This window comes from Cenococcum geophilum (genome assembly GCF_001692895.1).
Source record: "Cenococcum geophilum 1.58 unplaced genomic scaffold K441scaffold_32, whole genome shotgun sequence".
NCBI lineage: Eukaryota > Fungi > Ascomycota > Dothideomycetes > Gloniales > Gloniaceae > Cenococcum > Cenococcum geophilum.
The window spans coordinates 122702-140185 of record NW_027137590.1 but is presented as its reverse complement, the minus strand read 5'-3'; the positions used below and the strand labels follow the sequence as shown (position 1 = coordinate 140185).

Here is a 17484-nt window from a genome sequence, read left to right as displayed (position 1 = left end):
CCTAATCTTACCATTACCTTAATCTCGCTATCGCCTTAATCTTACCACCTCTTAGATCTTATAAAATAAAATAGTAAGCTTACCTGTTTTAGTATTAACTTCCATATAGATACGCGAGCGAGTATAGAAGCCGGCTTATTAGAGAGCTAAATAGAGCTCCGTAAATTGCTCCTGCTTTATTATACCTCCTATCTATTTACCCTAACGTACTTACCCTCCTATATTCTAGTAGTTACGACTACTTATTAGCGGCAAGTTATTAGCGGATAGAAGCCGCCATACCTCTCCTATAGATGCGTTGGCAGCCTAGTAGTTAAGGGCTTCCGCTATAACTTCTATATACTATGGCTAACGGTTCCTATATTTTAGAAGAGAGAAAGGATTTAGTATAGCTACGTAGGTATATATACCGTTATTAACTTTTATAACCTAAGTAATAACTTCTTTATCTATACGCTTATAAGCAGAGACGTAATAGGGATAATTCTTCTTTAAAATATTTTTATTTGGCCGCTTAAGTAATTAACCTTCCCTATCCTTCTACTGACGATTATCCTTAGTAAGCTTTTAATAGTTGCGAGTCTCTCTACTATAAGCTCTGCATTTTATATAAAGTCGCTATATAATTCGGCCACCACTTATACAGAGCTCGCGGCCTTAAGAGAACGCGTAGTTATTAAAGCGCTATACTACTAAGTCTTGAGTGTTGTAGTGCTCACCAGCTTCCGGCTTAAGCAAGTGTTTAGGGGGGATTAATTAAATAGCTACCTGCATTGCCGTAATCGCGTTCTTATTTTATAGCTTCTTGTAAGCCTTTTATTTAACTAACTAAGTTTCCTAAGGCGCGGCGGCAGGAATAACTAAGGTAGGAGCGTCTATTTTAGATAAGAATCTTAATATAGAGCGTAGGGAGCCATTGCTACGTATTTGTATAGAGCTTAGGTAATAATTGAGTAGTGTTAATTAACGTGGCGGTGACAAAAGTACGTGCACCTCCGTTTAACCGTGCGGCAGCCTGCGGGATATGCCGGGGCCGGCGGGTATTTGGTGGACATTGCATTTATATAGCTTTTACTAGTAAAATAGGTGCCCAAGTAGTGCCTTGGCTACCCTAACCGCCTGCTAGGCCGCCGCTAATTAAAAGATTTGGGCAGTAAAGTTACTGCCAAGTGTTACTGCCCGGATCTTGACCGCACTTTCCTCAAGGCCACAACTCATAAATTAATTGACCTTCCCTAAATGTAGGAGTTATCTGGAAAAAATTTGCTATGTTACCGCGGCAATTATGTATCCAGGTACCGAACGGGGCTTTCAAACGGGGTTGACGCCGTTTTAAGGTGCAAGCGAGAATGTGTCCGAAGACTCATTCGTCCAATCTGTATCTTAAATCACCCACATGNCGCAATACCCTGGCTCCATCCATGTTGTTACGGCTTTCCGCTCGGCGGTTTGCCAACCAAACAAGACGAACAGAGCACGCATCCTCGAGCTGTCTTCCATGAAAGCTTAAATTCATTAAGCCCTAGCGATCTCCGCATTAGCAGCTCCCCTTCCTAGACGATCACTGGCTGGTGAAAGTGATTGATGACCTTTTTATGCCTGCTCATTGGCCCCGGACGAAATAACGTGGGCTGCGAAAGCCTCAATTTGGCGCTAAAAAATAACAAGTTTTGAATGCTCCTACGAGAACCTATAAAGGATACAAGACGCTCCCTTCAAGCTCAGGCTGCAGCAGGAGGGCTGGGAAGCCACAATAGACCCCAAGATGAGATTGAGCACGACTTTGGCCTATAACCTTGCGCTTTCCGCTGCCGCTAGCGAAGTGACGTCTACTTCCAAAGTATTGCAAAGGAGTTTCACTGAGAGGAGTCTCGTAAGCGAAATATGGAGTGACATCGAGAATGCAGCAACTTGTGCTGCTTGCGAGGTACGTTTCTTCGTCGCTTGGTTTTCGTTGGATTTTGCATTGTATCCTTGATTAATAAGAAGTTATTTTTATTAAAATCTTGCTCCGCTCTCGTCTATCACAAGACGTTTATCTCTATCAGCACAAGAGTGAAGCCATTAGATGTGGCGTACTCTTGTGGGATTTGCGGATAGCCTTGGTGTATGACTACTAACTCTACTTGGTGCAGGCTGTCTTAGTACTACTTAAAGGCGTTGCTGATTTGGGAGATTCGGCCTTTGTGGCGATTCTGACGGAGATCTGTGATCTCTCAGGCGTAGGCTAAGTCTTATCTTCCTAGCTCAAATTATGTCGGGCTAAAATTAGCCAGGCGGAGGACCGTGATGTATGCGCTGGAGCAATTGCTCTTGAAGGTCCAATTATCGCACATGACCTACGCGAAATGAGTATTGGATCAAAAACATCCGAACTATTCTGTATTACCTTTACGGGGCTCTGCTCATATCCGGATGTTGCATCATACACCGTGCCATTCCCGTCCCCAAAGCCTTCGACATCTCGACCGGCTCCAAGTAGCCAGACACCGATCCAAATAGTTCAGTACAGTGATATCCACGTTGATCCCTTTTATGTGACTGGATCTAACACAAATTGCACGAAACCCATCTGCTGCAGGGATTACAGCACTTCCGACAGCCCAGGAAATAACAATTCTCCAGCTGGTCCCAATGGGGACCACAACTGCGATGCACCACTCAGCCTTGAGCTTAGCATGTACGCTGCTATCGAACAGTTAGCTCCCAACGCTGCCTTCAGTGTTTTCACAGGGGATATCGTTGACCATGCCGTCTGGAATACCACCCAAGCTCAAAATACCATAGATATCAGCAATGCGTACGGGCATATGAGTGGGCTAAAGCTGGTGTACGGCACAGTAGGTAATCATGAAGCAAACCCTACAAACTCGTTCCAGCCAGCAGCAGTCGGCTCCAACAGTCAATGGGTCTATAATCTCCTTTCTTCAATCTGGACTCAGTGGATCGGTGTCACTGCCGCTACTGAAGAGCAAAGTTTTGGTGGCTACTCCGTCAAATATCCTGGAGGGAATCTCCGTATTATCTCCATCAATACAAACTTATACTATATCCAGAATTACTGGTTGTACGAAAGCACCATGGAAAAGGATCCGAGTGGGCAGCTCGCTTGGCTCGTGAACGAGTTGCAGGCAGCTGAGACTGCGGGAGAACGCGTCTATATCATTGGCCACATGCCTATGGGCTCTAGCGATGCGTTTCATGATGGTTCCAACTACTTCGACCAAATCGTGAATCGCTACTCAGCTACAATTGCAGCTTTATTTTTCGGTGAGTTGAAATCCACACCACTGTCTCTCTTACAGACCTATTCATTAGACAACCCGTTCTTGCTCTTATACTTCTACAGGCCACACCCACGACGACGAGTTTGAAATCTCCTACGGCTCCTATAGCGCCCAGTCCTTCTCCACCGCGTCTGCCATCAGTTACATTGTCCCATCCATGACGCCAACCTCAGGTAACCCCGCCTTCCGAATTTACAGTGTCGACCCCGTTACCTTCGCAGTGCTCGACGCCACCACATACTTTGCGGACATGACCAATCCGGCTTACCAAACAACGGGCCCAGTATGGACAAAATACTACAGCGCCAAAGAAGCATATGGTCCATTAGTCACACCACCACTTACTAGCGCCAACGCGGAACTGAGCCCTGCATTTTGGCATAATGTGACTGCTGCGTTTGAGGCTTCACCGTCTGCTTTCTCTGAGTATATTGCACATAAATCTCGTGGCTGGAATGTTGCTTTATGCACTGGAACTTGCCAGACTGAGGAAATCTGCAAGATGAGAGCGGCACGGGCGGAGAATAACTGCGTCGTTCCTACTCCAGGAGTACATTTCTCTAAGAGGGCAGAGGTCGGGCAAGATAGAACGCAAATTAGAGATGAGTGTGGAGTTAGTGTGACGAGAGAGGTAATTGGACGGATGGTAGGGAAAAGACAGTTGCTGGAGGTTTTGGAGAAGAGGGCGAAGGAGACCAATTAACAGAAAGATAGAGGAAATATTGAAGATGGAACTAATTGAGAATTAGGGTTTTTATGAGAACTGGACTGGAGTAAACGATTACAGTATCTGGAATAATAATGATTTGGAATTATTCCGACAAAAATTATTTCCGTCTTTGATTCCTTGATAACTTAATAATTAGCTCACCTCAAGTACATCTTCCCAGCCTTCACAAAGCTTGTCAGTATACCAAAAGATATCACGCATCTCACAGCGTAGAATAACACTAGCATGGAAGATCCACCTAAAGCTATATATAGATTCTTAGAATGCGGGTGAGGGCAGATGATGAAATCCTGGTTCGGAGTAATTGAATCCCTAGTCACCAATTAGATTCGCTATGAGTAACATTTGCTGCGTTTAAGATGAGAATTCTTACCAACAAATGCGGTAATTCTCCAGAGTGAGATCTTCCGCTTGTTTACCATAGATTCCTTCTCTCACGAGGTCTAACTCGGGTTTGATCATGTCTGACACCATCCACTAGCCATATTCGGGCTCCGGTGGTGGCATCGAGATAATTTCTCTAAATGGGTGTTTCACAGTATTTACGAAACTGACGTCACGGGCAAACTTAAGCTCATCCTCTACATTTGGAGGAAACTGCAGCCTGTCACGTTGCCATCAGCTCTGTTACTTGTTACCTACAGCAGGAATGTACCTTGGTTCTGGCCGCCAGCTTGCAAGAAGACCGGTCCTTCCTTGTAATGCGTTGCTAAGCTTGGCTATCCTAGTGAAGAGGGCGGCAGCTGTCAAACGGTCACCAACTTGAAGGTCTTTCCAACCGGGTGCGCTATCAGCTATCAGCGTCGAAGTTCTTGCCCTTGTGGCAAGGATGATTTGTTCCGCATATCCCTTAACCCGTCAAGGCCCTTAGCGTAAGTGGTCCGTGCGGAACATTGTTCAGGCTTCGTATTTCTGAGAACGGCTGCTTGATTCGACCGGTTTGATTGGTGGGTTCTTATCGATACCTTAAGGACCAATTTTGACGGGTTAAGGGATAGTATCCTCTCATCTGCTGTCTTTACACTAATACAGTCACTTCTACCGTCAAACAGCAGAGTCGTTATATCTGCCTCTACAAACTTCACCCCGCTGGCAATCGCAGTTCCTATAACACTTTCCAGAACTTCGCCAGCCTCAGCCCAACCGCTACTTTCATTCAATAACACCCCTGTCATGTCATTGTACTTAGCATTTGCGAACATCCCGCCATATAGCTCTCCCACCTCTTCGGCCTTTACAACCCGTACTTTCTCGCGTGCCTCCAATTGCGCATAATTCTTGATAACGTTCCGAACCAGCGCAAGTGGTGTGAGTTCGTCCAAGTATCCTACAAATTCATCTAAGACAAGTAGCCGTACTTTGGTTAGCATATTTCCAAGCCGGCGAAAGTCAGTATTAGGGTGCATTTTGTTATGAATGAGTGTGCCGGATTTTCCGAGAACGACGTTGGTGATAGTAGGAAATTGTGGGAAAGTATGAAGAAATTTGATTCGAGTTTTAAGTTTAGTTAACTGCAGTGACTGTGGATTGCTCGCTGTTTTAACCTGCGCCCGCCCCAGGAGCTCAAATCTAAGCAAAATGCCCCTCCAATATTTGCGGTTTTACACTATTGCACGGCGCTGTATTTCAGTTTTTAAGGGGCGGCTATGGCGCCGAGTGTATCCAAAGGAAGTTTAAGCTTGTTGGTTGTAAGTCTTTTACTCTAACTTGTAAATCATGTATGGTATTCAGAGGCTACCGATTTACGGTTTGAAGCAGCTGTAGAAATATTTTAAAAGTCTAGGAAAATGAGATGCGCGACGTTCGATATTTTCGAAAACAGGTTTGTAGCACGCGATGCGGAACTCCACGCTTACTCCGAACAACCTTTAATTAAATCTATTGACATTTGTCAGCGAGACTAAATAGTTTGACATCATACCTCAACTCACTCATTCTATCACCGATCCTATCTTCTAAGGAGTTTCTAAATTTCGCTACTAATCATGTCGTCCTCAAAATTTCTAGCTACACCCAAACCGGCCCCAGATCTCAATATACCAAAATCGCTCAACACGGTTAAGGTTTCCGTAATTGATTCGTACGTCGCTCCTTTGCTTATGCTACTATCCAAAAAAAAAAATCAAACGCAGTCCAGTATTAACATGTGTGCAATTTTGCTCCTCCTATAGAACTGCCCGCATCTCCGTTCCCTTCTCGCATTTCCTTACTCCTGCACTTAAAGGAAAAGAAAGGATTGGTGGGCCTGCCTATTCCACCCTAATAGAGCATCCTTCTGGCCGAAAGGTCTTGTTCGATCTTGGTGTACGCAAGGATTGGGAGAATATGGCACCAAAAATTGTAGAAACAGCAAAGGAGGCAGGGTGGAGTATCAAGGTTGAGAAAAATGTCGCAGAGATTCTGGAAGAGAATGGGTTGAGGGCAGCGGACATTGAGGCCATAATTTGGAGTCATTGTCACTTTGACCAGTAAGTTCATTTCACTTTCTTCTTCTTTATCTGACTATTTGCTGTCATACGACAGTGCTGCTATAGCCCCAACCCTCCATAAAGAAGAATCTGGATTGACGTCTCCCAAAGTACTGGTGACGTATCAACCTTCCCATCTACAACTGCCCTTATTGTCGGCCCTGGTTTCACTTCCCAAATGACTCCTGGCTACCCGACTAATCCTGAAGCCCCAATTCTCGAGTCCGACTGGGCTGGGCGTGAACTTCGGGAAATATCATTCCCCTCAGAACTCCGCATCGGCAATTTCGCAGCCTATGACTTCTTTGGGGACGGCTCCTTCTACCTCCTTGACACGCCTGGCCACGCCGTGGGCCATATGAGCGCACTATGTCGGACCAGTACCTCCTCATCAGTTGGAGCGAATGATACCTTCGTCTTTCTTGGTGGAGACTGCTGCCACCATGGCGGCGAATTCCGCCCTACACCCTATTTGCCCCTTCCATCATCTTTCTCACCCTCTCCACTAACGCCGCACCAGCCACACAGCATGTGCCCGGGTTCGCTCTTCACTGCCATACACCCCACATTTTCCCCTGTGGAACCTTTCTTTGACATTACCCCTGGTGTACCGCATGATATTGACGAAGCACGAAAGAGTATAAGAGGTATGGAGCAGTTCGATGCGCATGAGGACATCTTTGTGGTTATTGCGCACGATGAAAGTTTGCTGGGCTTGATGGAAAATTTCCCGAAGAGTTTGAACAGGTGGGGTGAGACTGGACTTAAGCAAAGGGGAAGGTGGGCTTTTTTGCAGGATTTTGGTGAGGCGGTTGAGCAGATGAAGGATACGAGGGTGTGGTTGGACTAACACAAAGGATTTAAGGAGTGGTAGCATTTCAGAAATGGCTGACTTGTAGGTATTTGCATGTTTACGATAATGGATTATGAAATAGACCGATCTCCCCTCAAAGTTGAGTCCGCGTACAGGCCTAGTTCTAAGATTGTGGGTTTGTGTCAGAACTCGTGTGAAGATCAGATTGAAGAGAATCTAGCGACTTATGTAGGGGGAGGGACCCCCCTGTAGTACCCCTGAACTTGGCCATATTTGGCGCCTGACAGTTTGTATAACCCACGACTTAGGTATATATAGAAAAAAAAAATCTTGCTATGTCTAAGTTAATAATTTGTATAATTTTTAACTATAATGTAAGTTTCTATACCGGTTTAGTTCCCTGCAATAGAGATCTATTTAAGACCTCCGTGCAGAGCTTTCACAAAGTCGTGGTGATCCATCACCTCATCTAGGCCGTACGCCCGCACTCTTTCCTTCTGTGTATCTAGACGGTAACTATCGCGCGCCTATGCCTAAATATCGCTTCGCATTTGCCTTACCTATCCCCTCCTTTAAGATTTAATTTGGGAGCTCTACACAAGTTATCTACTAAGCCTCCAAGAACAGACCTAAATACAAGCTCTACATGGGGCTTTGCAAGGAGCAAGCCTATATACAGAATTATAGTATGGTTAGGTTAGAGAGTGCGCAAATCGTTGACTTAGACGTACTTCTAGTAGAAAACTCCTGTTATCTCATATAACTTAAGTGCGCCTCAAGCTACCCACGCGACCATATTTTTTAATATAATAATTTGAGCCAATACTTGTTTTTAATGATAGAATAATAGTTACAAGTGGTTAGCAATCCTGTGCGTGATTTGAATTGAAGTTGTTTAATTGCTGATAGTTATAACCTAGTCTGGATCAGTAATCTTGTTGGAGCGAGGTCTATTTAGAGCGCCTGGTTGGATTAAGACTTGATGCGGATATGGATTGGAGCTTATAATTAGTGGATTAGAGCGGATCTAAGGCTAATTTAGCTCTTAGAGCTCTAGATCTATACCTAATTTAAAGTAAGGCTAAGGAGGAATAGAGCGCTAAGGAGTTAGTACATGACATAAATCTAATCGGTAGCTCTAACGGATCTATCGATAACTCGTTATCTAGTAAGTAGTGTAGAATACCTACTTACTCTCCTACTGCTGCCGTCGCTTCTACTATTGCTTATCCATGTCTACACTTACTATTATAGTATTATATTTAGCTCACTCTAGAATAGAACAACATCTATTATAACTAGCTCTATACTCCAATAAAGTTATTCTTATCCTAAAATTAATTAATCTAAAGGCGGATAATATAAAGAGGGCGCTTAAGCTTAAGCTATAGGGTTAAAATAATATTTATTATAACGCCTTAATAAAGAAACTAAAGTATATAAAGAGACCTACGTATTAATATAGCTTTAGAGTAAGAATCTGTAGCTAATGAAACTAGGTTTTGATAATAAGAATAATAGCGACGACGACGCGTACACTACCTTTAAGGATATTAAAGATATTAAGGCGATTAGGGTAGAAGATAAGGGAGATTCTATATTAGACTAAGCGGTCTTAAATCTTCCTCTCTTACCTAAACACTTACCCGTTACTAAGACTTACTATTTATAATATATATTTAATCTAGAGCTGAATTAGAGTCATAGAGCTCCACCAGCTTTTTGGCGTATGGAGTGGATTTGGGGGTTAAATCCACTCCACTCCAACCCAATCCAACAAGATCACTGGTCTGGATATATTGTTAAAATCAGTTATAGAGGAAATCAAATATGATATCATGTAGGGCTTTCTCATCACATAAGTATCGTTTTCAGATTCTTCTAGCTTCCTGTTAAAAATAAAGACGGTTCTAACAGCTAGGTATCTATCTGAACAAGCTGTCTAAGTACAGACGACAACGCTGAAGAGGCCATTCCAATGACAAGCCTATTGAGAAGAACAAGGGAGAAGTTAGCGTTTTTTAAACTCACAAATCGCCCTTAATCACACAATATCAAAAATAAATGGCAACATACATGGCCCTCAACTGCACACGGTGGGCCTCTAGGTACATCTATCCCTCCTGTACCACAATTAAGCTGCAACCCGGCTAAATCTGCCGGCTCGTCAATGGTACAGATATTTGTTGCAACGTCGCACGTTCCATTGGCCTGTGTGGATTGGCGGGGAAGGATTGGATTCGGGGCGGCACATACACCCAAGAATGGGAGGAAGAACGTTGCTGTGATAACGGAAGCGGCGCGCATAATGCTTCTCGTGGTTGGAATGTTTTGAGTCTTTGTAATGGTTGGGTGGTGCCGCGATGTGAGAGTGAAAATAGGATTGCACGTGGTAGATAATTAACTGAGGAAATGGCCAGTATAAAATATAGTTCGGATGGACTGGACCTCTAGACTTAACGCATCAGATACAGAGAAAATAAGCACTAGAAAGTACTGACGCTGTAAGCTTGTCGCTTGCTGCTGACAGTTCTTCCCAAAAGCGCCCACGTCCACTATGTGGGACCAAAAGTATTGAGTGGTCATATCCCGGGCCTTTAATAGGGAAGTATCTAACGCAGAATGACAACAAGAGCAGCCTCATTCTGACAGGGCTGCTTATATACATATCACTTGCAGTTGACTCATCATTCTGATTAGTTAGTAGTAACCTAAGTTCATAAAATCTTGCTTCGCCTAATAGCCGTTCTTTAGCTTACGTGAGGTCAATGGCCAAAATCCGTAAACATATCCGGTTGTGTATGTTTTCGTGTTAATTATGCGTACTTTAAAGAGATCTTTCCCACCATTTGCATTATGCCCGTACAAGTGGCGTCCAGCAGCCCGGTAAAGCCTGTAAAAAGTTATAGTAGTCTTAAGGAAACCTTCACTTACTTGAGAAAGCTGTACAGACGCCTTTGCGAATTTGTTGCGAAGTTCTTTGAGAACTTATCCAAAATAGATACAGCTTTGAAATAGCATAAGCAAAGCATTAATGGCGTGTTGAAGGCCAAATACTGGGTAGAATGCTGGAAAAAACCAGTTGCAGACTGAAAGACTTTGATAGTCTTGCTATGGATATACATGNAGAGCTGAAGGAACCACTGCCCTGAGTAAGCAAACCAATTAAGGATGATCCTCTGAAACACGTGGGCCTGTAGAGAGTTACTCTGACACACCTTCTATAATCATACAGGAATTTGCCACAGGCCAAAGAGACATGAAATACAATATTTACAATAAAGAGTGGAGAGTCGCCAAGTTGACCTGGCCTGACCATCCTGCCGCAAGCAATTCCAATACGAACGTGGTGCTGTTTTCCAATTGAAGATGAACGGAGGCCAAAAATGCTCATAAGTACCCCAACGCCCTGCTAATGCTGTTTAAAAATCGAAAATGCTAGAAGGGAACACCAAGGACATTGATAGGCTCAGGGTTGATCCGTACGGCACGGATGACGGTCGGGAGCAGCGGGTTGCTGGAGAGGATCCGATGCGTCATAATTATTGTCCCGGCTACCTGTCTTTATACACTTTGGGTTTCCAGCCTTCGTTCAATTCCTGTTCTCTTGATACTGCCTCTTCCGCAGTTTGCACCTCCATCTCTATCCGCTCCCTTGCTCTTAAAATCTTGCTCTGCAGATAGAAGCTCCCGCCCTTCTTAGGATCGTTTAGATCGAACAATCTCTTAAACCTCTCTGTTACGGCTTCCATATCTGCTTGACCTCCTTTTGGTGGCGACACATTCAGTATCTTGCACGCTTCATCTAGTGTCAAGCCGGAAGAGGCGAATGTCTTGCTGGCGCCAGGGTTCTTTGCAGCGGCGGCGGCATATTTCTGGGACGCGGCAGCTTGCCGATAGGACTCAGCAAAGGCGCGGCCGAGGATGCGGGTACCGGTAAGGACGACTTGTGTTATTATGCGATGGGCCTGGGAGAAGTTAGACGAGGTCTTGAATAGAGTTGCCCTCTCTTGCAAAATGAAATACCTACCATTGCGCCGAGGAAAATTAGAAAGAGGTGACAGCGGATATGAAGCCGTCACTAGGGGGAGAAGTGAAGTTCACGAGAGGAGCAATAGGTGAGTTTTCGTAGATGGCGATGAAGGGACCTCAAAATTTCATGGAGGCGGTTTGGGGGAGCGGGAGCTATCACGTGAGACTAGATGATTCCCGCCAGCCTCTCACAGGCAGCCTTGCACACCGCCGACAAAGGCCAATAATGGATAGCAGTGTGACGGCGCATGCGCTGGCCTCTCATCGTTTAAGGTCAAGTCAGAGGTGCAGCTTTGGTTATACACGGTCAAACCCACCTGACAATAATGCATCTGGAAAAAGGCCTCGCCATGATTGAAATTTCTTAATCTTTGAGAAGCCCGGGCACTTTCACATGGGCGGACAACCCTCCAGACGTCTCACTCAAGACCGAATCTTCCAAAACCGTTTCCGATTTATACCTTGACATTTACCCTTCTATCTCGCGGAACGGCCAGCGGAGGGTCTCAACTGGGAGTCGTAGCTTCAGTGCAGTTGCGCGCACTCTCCGCAGATTTCAGCTAGAAAGCCAGATGCTCTTCCGCCTGGCGATGACGCAGTAAACGGATCTTATGCATGGCAGCACTTGGCAAGCAATCATGTCCACAACCATGGAGAGCGCATTCCCTAACATTCTCTAGATACTCCTTGGATCAGTCATATGTCCACCCCTGCGCGCTCTGCTCACGATGGATCTCCAAAGTCGAATGGAGATCCCAACCCTCCGACCTTCGCTGCCTTCTCGCCGGCTACCCTAGGACACTCCGCTCCCCACTCACAGCTCCGCTCTACTATACTCGTGCACCAGAAGTCGCCTTTACTCGTCGCGACGCCTCCACAGATCACCCGAGTACTTGCGTACTCCCACCCTTTTCTCCTACCATTGAACAAAACGGTTGGATTACTCACTTGGACGACTGGTGATCCTTGGGAAAGCTTCTTGCTTCTTGCTGGCTTCTGGGCGGTCACATTCTACGGAGATGCTGTGATGCGATGGGCTGGGCCGATAGTGGTGGTGCTGGGCCTTATTCTAGGGATGTACTCCCGGAGATACTCACCGCTTTCCTCGACTGGCTGGACTGGAGAGAAAGGTCAGAAAGGACACAAAAGAGCCGTATCGGAAGGAAGCACGAGGCATCACAAAAGCTTGGATGAGATTGTAGATACTTTGAAATTGTTCACCTCGAGATGCAACATCTTGTTGGATCCACTTCTGCGATTGACGGATTTCCTCTCGACGCAAAGAACTGCGACATCAGCAAGTACAAGACCAGCTCTTACAACGCTGTTCATAAGGATATTACTGATCACTCCGGTATGGGTTATTCTTACTCTCCCGCCGCTATACATTATCACTACAAGGAGGGTCATCCTTACAGTTGGAACTTTAGTCCTCAGCTGGCATTCACGGCCGGCTAGGGTCTCACGAACCATTCTATGGCGCTCAATGACTGTCCGTCGAATCAGCGCGACCATCACAGGTCTTGATTTTGGGGAGCCGGAGCCCACGAAGAAAAATGGGGCACCCGCTCTGCCACCTCGTAAGAAGAATGCGCAGGAAATAGCTGCTTCTCTTGCCGCAAAGCGACGGCCGGACTCCCCTGGTATTCGATTTACTTTTACCCTTTTCGAAAATCAGCGCAGATGGCTCGGTATCGGCTGGACTTCATCCATGCTCGCTTACGAGAGGGCGTCTTGGACAGATGAACATCTGAATCCTGCGCCCTCGAAAGACCGCTTCGAGCTTCCCGAAGTTGAAGGGGGCCATGCAAGATGGCGATGGATAAGTGGCAGTGAGTGGCGGATTGACGGGGTTGATGACGACTCCGGTAATGATGAGGGTGGGAAGGCTGGAACCGGCAGTGATGCTGCCGGGTGGATATACTATGATAATAAGGTACATTATCTCACCTCTTAACCTTGAATACTGCTCTTGAATCCTCTAACCTTTTGTCTAGTGGCGAGATGGTCGCCGAGGGCAAGATGGCTGGGGTCGTTACACCCGCCGTAGGAAATGGTACCGGGATGCCGAATTAGTAGAGGTTACCCTATCTACGGAAGTCACCCCATCTCCGACGCCTAAAGTAAACCCTATTGGGGAAGTAGCATTATCTGAAGTTGAATCAACACAACCCGATGACCTAGCCCCGGAATATAACCCCACTACGAAGGATGACACGGATACGACTAGTACGAAATCCCGAAAGCGGCGCTGGTTCCAAAAGAATGGCCGGGCCGGGAGTGACAGAAGCAGTACTATTGCAAGCTCTGGGAGCGTCGATCTGGATGTGAGAAGTGATGAGGATGATATGCATACGCCGTTAAGGCAAGAAAGGGAAAATGAGTGGGCGCTTGGTGACGACATGAGGATGGAGCTCGGGTGACTAGGTTTGTTGTCGTTTTGTCTGTGAGCGTTGATTTGGCGATTTTTCTTGCTTGTACTACTATCATTCTTCGGGCCATCCTCAACAGGTCGTCCCGGAAGTCGGCTTCTCCGTTGCATTAGTATAATGTAAGGATTCGTGGGGTGTCTACCATCGAGCTAAGTAATTTAGATAATATTTACCAGAAACATCCCAGCTAGTGTAGCCTAGGGCGCTACTGGTCATACACCCCTAAATGCTCTGCAGACACCCCTTAAATAGGTTGGCATGCAGGCATGCCCACGGGCAAGCGCACCCAATGTGGTTCCCGCAGCGCCTCGCAGGGCACTATTCCTTCCGCTGGTCCTTCGAGAGGTGGACCGTGCGTAGAACACCAAAACACCAGAAACGAATGTACACGTATAACCTACATAGATTTAATTAAATACAATTATTAACTATGCCTACTAATTGTACTTCTAATGTTATAGACTTTATTCTACTAATTTGATATTAAATTCTATTGACTTAAAAGGTAAAAGAATCCCCTCTATAGCTATAGCTATTGCCTTTCTTTAAGCCGCTATATATTAAGGATTTTAATAACTATAATACCCTTGTATAATTACAGCACCTGTTATACCAAACGCGTACTTACACGTTCGGTACACCAGGTACGCGTTTACGCGTTCAGTGCACCAACCACTCGCTTACGCGTCTGGTGCACTTATGAAGCACTAACTAATCAGGGGGGAGGTGCATCAGTATATAGACCACGTAGTCTGCTTTATACAATTAACAGTCACTATCTAAACAAGCATACAATACTACACGTATTTCGTGCCCGTAGATACAACTTACTTATGCTATTAAGTTAGTATAAACACTAATTAGTAAGCGCGCACAGATCAGCAATTACTTAATACCTCCCCCCGAGCAATACACATAACAGTAACCACCTATTTAGACTCCTAGTACGACCTACTAGAAGGTCGGAAGTCGGGGATTATAGACTTATCTCCAACTCTATATACTTATTTAAGTCTTAGTATAGTTTACTAGAAGTTATAGATATAAATATAGACCTATACGGAACCCCTATCCTTAACCCCCTTAAACCTTAAACCCCTTTGGACCTTTTGCGGAAACCCCCTACCCTCCTATAAACTATTACGGACCTATTAATTAATTTTACGGACCGTTATAAGACCTCCCCCACCCGTTATAAGCTGCTACCACCCGCTACGCACTATACTACACTATAGTATAGCAGATATTAGCAAGCAAGTCAGCGAAGGTCAAAAGAAGTAGAAATAAGGCGTCAACGTTACGTCTATAAACAACGTTAATAACTATATTAGCTTTAAAATCCTTAAATATAAATACTTTAAGCTTATAAATAATAACCTATGGGAGTAATATAAGGAAGACTTTGCGGACTTTACGGAAGCTATTTTTAAGGCTTATAACCCTACTACCATCCGTAACCTATAAACCCTTTTATGTTACTAAGGCGTATAGGTTAAAAGGGACAGATAAGTCACTATTATACGGTCTCTATACAACACACTATATAAGGAGGACTAAATGGAATAGACTAAAGAGTAGATTTTAGATTACATTAAAACCAGTAACCTCTTTACCTCCTTTAAACTTAATAGAATCTCTGGCCTTATAGCTAACCTATTTAACTAAATTTGTTCTATAAACCTAAATAGTATTAAAATTAATCTTACTGGCTAAAGTATACCTAATACTTAAGTTACGGACCATAATACCCCCATAACCCAAATTATAGACTATAATACCCCTATAAACCAAAATACGGACCAAATTACCCCTATTATTTAAGTCACAGATCCGTAAGCTATATATCCGCAAGCTATAGATTTATAAGTTATAGATCCGTAACCCACCTAAGTAAAGACCTATAGTAAGGAGCTAGCTAACCTAGCTAAGCTCTATACCGATAAATCTAAGTATAGCAGTAAAAACAATAACTTTAACTTTAAACTTACTATCTTTACGGACCTCTATTGGAAGGCTAATATTCCCAAATAGGAATTTAGCCAAGCCTACTCCACTATACTGCACAGCCTAGCACTTAACCACTACTATACTAACCTTAAAAGCAACCCCCTTAGTGTTCCCTTTAATAAGCTATATAAAGCTATACGTAACTACTTTAAAGAACTAAAATATAAGCGTAATATTCTTACCTAATAAAATGCGACCAAGCTACGGACCGTAATTAATAAGAATACTAAAAAATCGACTATAGAGTGCCTGCAAATTCTCATTAAAGATCTTCAGCACCTATAGTACGGCCTTAACACTAAGCTTTAAATAGATGACTTCCTATATAATAAACTTATTACAGCCTGCTAGGAAGTAGAGCCTTATAAGTACGCTTACTATAAGCCTATAGATACCTTAGCTGGCCTTATTAATGACCTACGTTCCTTTATTATAATGTATAAAGTCTTAAACCTACTAGGCAGCACTTAAGCCTTTATTGCGGATATTTAATATCCGTAAATAGACTTAGACGTCTACTTTACGGACCGCCGCTACTACTAGCAGCACCCGTACCAACTAAGTCCTACCTATAACCCCCGTAGCAACCCCCGTATAAAAACATACCCCTATAGATAAACTAGCTAGAAGTGCTTTGTGTGCGGTAAGGAAGGATATTAGTTTATAAGGCATACCCGGGAAGAACGTAATAAGTCTAGAAAAAGACTTAATAGCCGTATTAACTAGTTTATTTTAGAATTATTGGAAACATAGGGTGACTCACTAATAACGACTACTCGAGTAGGGTTATAGTAATATTGGTTAATTCTTATTAATAGGAATGAGGAAAGGGGTGAGGAACTTAAGGTTCCTTACCACGCTAGGGCCATGTTAACACGTAACGGTAATATGCTTTATACAACGGTAACTTACCTTATTCCTAATACTAACAACTCTTCTTTTTATAGTTGCCATATATATATATACAAATAGATAGTATATAATAATACCAGATAATATGTAATAAAACCAGATAATATATAACAAAACCAGACGATATACAATAATACAGTAGTTGGTAGAATTTAGTAGATAACGCAAAAATAGGTAGGCCGCTAAGACGCTAGTAGTAAGCGAGCTAATGGCGATTTTCTATGCCGGGCATGGAAAATCCTAATTGGTTAGTAGAAGTCTATACCGCTACCTAAATTAATTAGGCGCGGCGCTCTTGGCAAGGATCTAACTAATTAGATAACTTTAACCGGCGGTTAAAGTTCTATAAGATCTTAACTTCTCTAAATTTCCCTTTTAACCTAACCTTTAACTTATATATATAGAGTATTTATATTAACAAACGTCTCTAGTGCCTTATTTGGGTTTGCCTTTATTATTATATCTACTAGGTTATCTTAGCTATTAATTTATCGGATCTTAAAGAGTTCTTAACGCTTATAGGACTGCTAAAGTACCATAATATCGATTATAAGACGCTTCTCCTTTATAGTATTAAGCTTAACTAAATACTTATAGAGGGAATATAAGTTGGTGTATACGATTATAGGGATAGCAGGAAGTTTAAGCCGGTCTATAATTATCTTAAGGGTAGTTCTAATTGCAATTGCTATATTAACTCCGCCGACTATTCTATATATCTCTAACGCTAAAACGCTTTAAGTAATGCGCTTACTCTTAGTTAAGCTCTAATAGATAAGGTTGCCGTAGATCGTGAAGTTAT

The 17484-nt window shown here is 43.7% G+C and overlaps 7 protein-coding genes across 7 annotated transcripts; 3 read left to right on the top strand and 4 right to left on the bottom strand.

The window, feature by feature from the left end:
• Positions 1 to 1580: 1580 nt before the first annotated feature.
• K441DRAFT_662947 (sphingomyelin phosphodiesterase) lies at positions 1581 to 4295 on the top strand. Its single transcript, XM_067649119.1, has 4 exons — positions 1581 to 1927; positions 2136 to 2222; positions 2277 to 3270; positions 3350 to 4295. Exons 1-4 carry the CDS (start codon positions 1766 to 1768, stop codon positions 3988 to 3990), a joined length of 1884 nt encoding a protein of 627 aa, XP_067501842.1. The 5' UTR covers positions 1581 to 1765; the 3' UTR covers positions 3991 to 4295.
• On the bottom strand, positions 3765 to 4852 carry K441DRAFT_179831 (uncharacterized protein). Its single transcript, XM_067640364.1, has 3 exons — positions 4673 to 4852; positions 4391 to 4621; positions 3765 to 4329 (listed from the first exon to the last, which is right to left on the bottom strand). The coding sequence occupies exons 2-3, from the start codon at positions 4489 to 4491 to the stop codon at positions 4155 to 4157; spliced, it is 276 nt and encodes a 91-aa protein (XP_067501841.1). The 5' UTR covers positions 4492 to 4621; positions 4673 to 4852; the 3' UTR covers positions 3765 to 4154.
• On the bottom strand, positions 4645 to 5837 carry K441DRAFT_614554 (uncharacterized protein; the record flags this gene model as incomplete). Its single annotated transcript, XM_067645687.1, has 2 exons — positions 4992 to 5837; positions 4645 to 4866 (listed from the first exon to the last, which is right to left on the bottom strand). The coding sequence occupies exons 1-2, from the start codon at positions 5421 to 5423 to the stop codon at positions 4645 to 4647; spliced, it is 654 nt and encodes a 217-aa protein (XP_067501840.1). The 5' UTR covers positions 5424 to 5837.
• A 17-nt stretch (positions 5838 to 5854) lies between these two features.
• On the top strand, positions 5855 to 7607 carry K441DRAFT_639890 (Metallo-hydrolase/oxidoreductase). The gene is made up of 3 exons (XM_067646597.1): positions 5855 to 6097; positions 6189 to 6485; positions 6597 to 7607. The coding sequence occupies exons 1-3, from the start codon at positions 6003 to 6005 to the stop codon at positions 7333 to 7335; spliced, it is 1131 nt and encodes a 376-aa protein (XP_067501839.1). The 5' UTR covers positions 5855 to 6002; the 3' UTR covers positions 7336 to 7607.
• Positions 7608 to 9228: 1621 nt separating this feature from the next.
• K441DRAFT_662945 (uncharacterized protein) lies at positions 9229 to 9667 on the bottom strand. Its single transcript, XM_067649118.1, has 2 exons — positions 9376 to 9667; positions 9229 to 9286 (listed from the first exon to the last, which is right to left on the bottom strand). Exons 1-2 carry the CDS (start codon positions 9604 to 9606, stop codon positions 9242 to 9244), a joined length of 276 nt encoding a protein of 91 aa, XP_067501838.1. The 5' UTR covers positions 9607 to 9667; the 3' UTR covers positions 9229 to 9241.
• Positions 9668 to 10853: 1186 nt separating this feature from the next.
• On the bottom strand, positions 10854 to 11332 carry K441DRAFT_678896 (cochaperone Pam16; the record flags this gene model as incomplete). Its single annotated transcript, XM_067651202.1, has 2 exons — positions 10854 to 11267; positions 11330 to 11332. 2 exons carry the CDS (start codon positions 11330 to 11332, stop codon positions 10854 to 10856), a joined length of 417 nt encoding a protein of 138 aa, XP_067501837.1.
• A 234-nt stretch (positions 11333 to 11566) lies between these two features.
• On the top strand, positions 11567 to 14008 carry K441DRAFT_614545 (Pex24p-domain-containing protein). Its single transcript, XM_067645686.1, has 3 exons — positions 11567 to 11959; positions 12012 to 13267; positions 13329 to 14008. Exons 1-3 carry the CDS (start codon positions 11947 to 11949, stop codon positions 13752 to 13754), a joined length of 1695 nt encoding a protein of 564 aa, XP_067501836.1. The 5' UTR covers positions 11567 to 11946; the 3' UTR covers positions 13755 to 14008.
• The last annotated feature ends 3476 nt before the right edge of the window (positions 14009 to 17484 follow it).

Excerpts from the sequence above, each read along its gene's own strand:
- K441DRAFT_662947 (XM_067649119.1), top strand. The coding sequence starts at position 1,766 with ATGAGATTGAGCACGACTTTGGCCTATAACCTTGCGCTTTCCGCTGCC. Across the intron at positions 1,928-2,135 it reads CAACTTGTGCTGCTTGCGAG|GCTGTCTTAGTACTACTTAA; the intron begins GTACGTTTCTTC and ends TACTTGGTGCAG. Across the intron at positions 2,223-2,276 it reads AGATCTGTGATCTCTCAGGC|GCGGAGGACCGTGATGTATG; the intron begins GTAGGCTAAGTC and ends AAAATTAGCCAG.
- K441DRAFT_179831 (XM_067640364.1), bottom strand. The coding sequence starts at position 4,491 with ATGGTGTCAGACATGATCAAACCCGAGTTAGACCTCGTGAGAGAAGGA. Across the intron at positions 4,330-4,390 it reads GAGAATTACCGCATTTGTTG|GGATTCAATTACTCCGAACC; the intron begins GTAAGAATTCTC and ends ATTGGTGACTAG.
- K441DRAFT_639890 (XM_067646597.1), top strand. The coding sequence starts at position 6,003 with ATGTCGTCCTCAAAATTTCTAGCTACACCCAAACCGGCCCCAGATCTC. Across the intron at positions 6,098-6,188 it reads AAGGTTTCCGTAATTGATTC|AACTGCCCGCATCTCCGTTC; the intron begins GTACGTCGCTCC and ends CTCCTCCTATAG. Across the intron at positions 6,486-6,596 it reads AGTCATTGTCACTTTGACCA|TACTGGTGACGTATCAACCT; the intron begins GTAAGTTCATTT and ends CGTCTCCCAAAG.
- K441DRAFT_662945 (XM_067649118.1), bottom strand. The coding sequence starts at position 9,606 with ATGCGCGCCGCTTCCGTTATCACAGCAACGTTCTTCCTCCCATTCTTG. Across the intron at positions 9,287-9,375 it reads CGTGTGCAGTTGAGGGCCAT|GCTTGTCATTGGAATGGCCT; the intron begins GTATGTTGCCAT and ends TCTTCTCAATAG.
- K441DRAFT_614545 (XM_067645686.1), top strand. Across the intron at positions 13,268-13,328 it reads GGATATACTATGATAATAAG|TGGCGAGATGGTCGCCGAGG; the intron begins GTACATTATCTC and ends CCTTTTGTCTAG.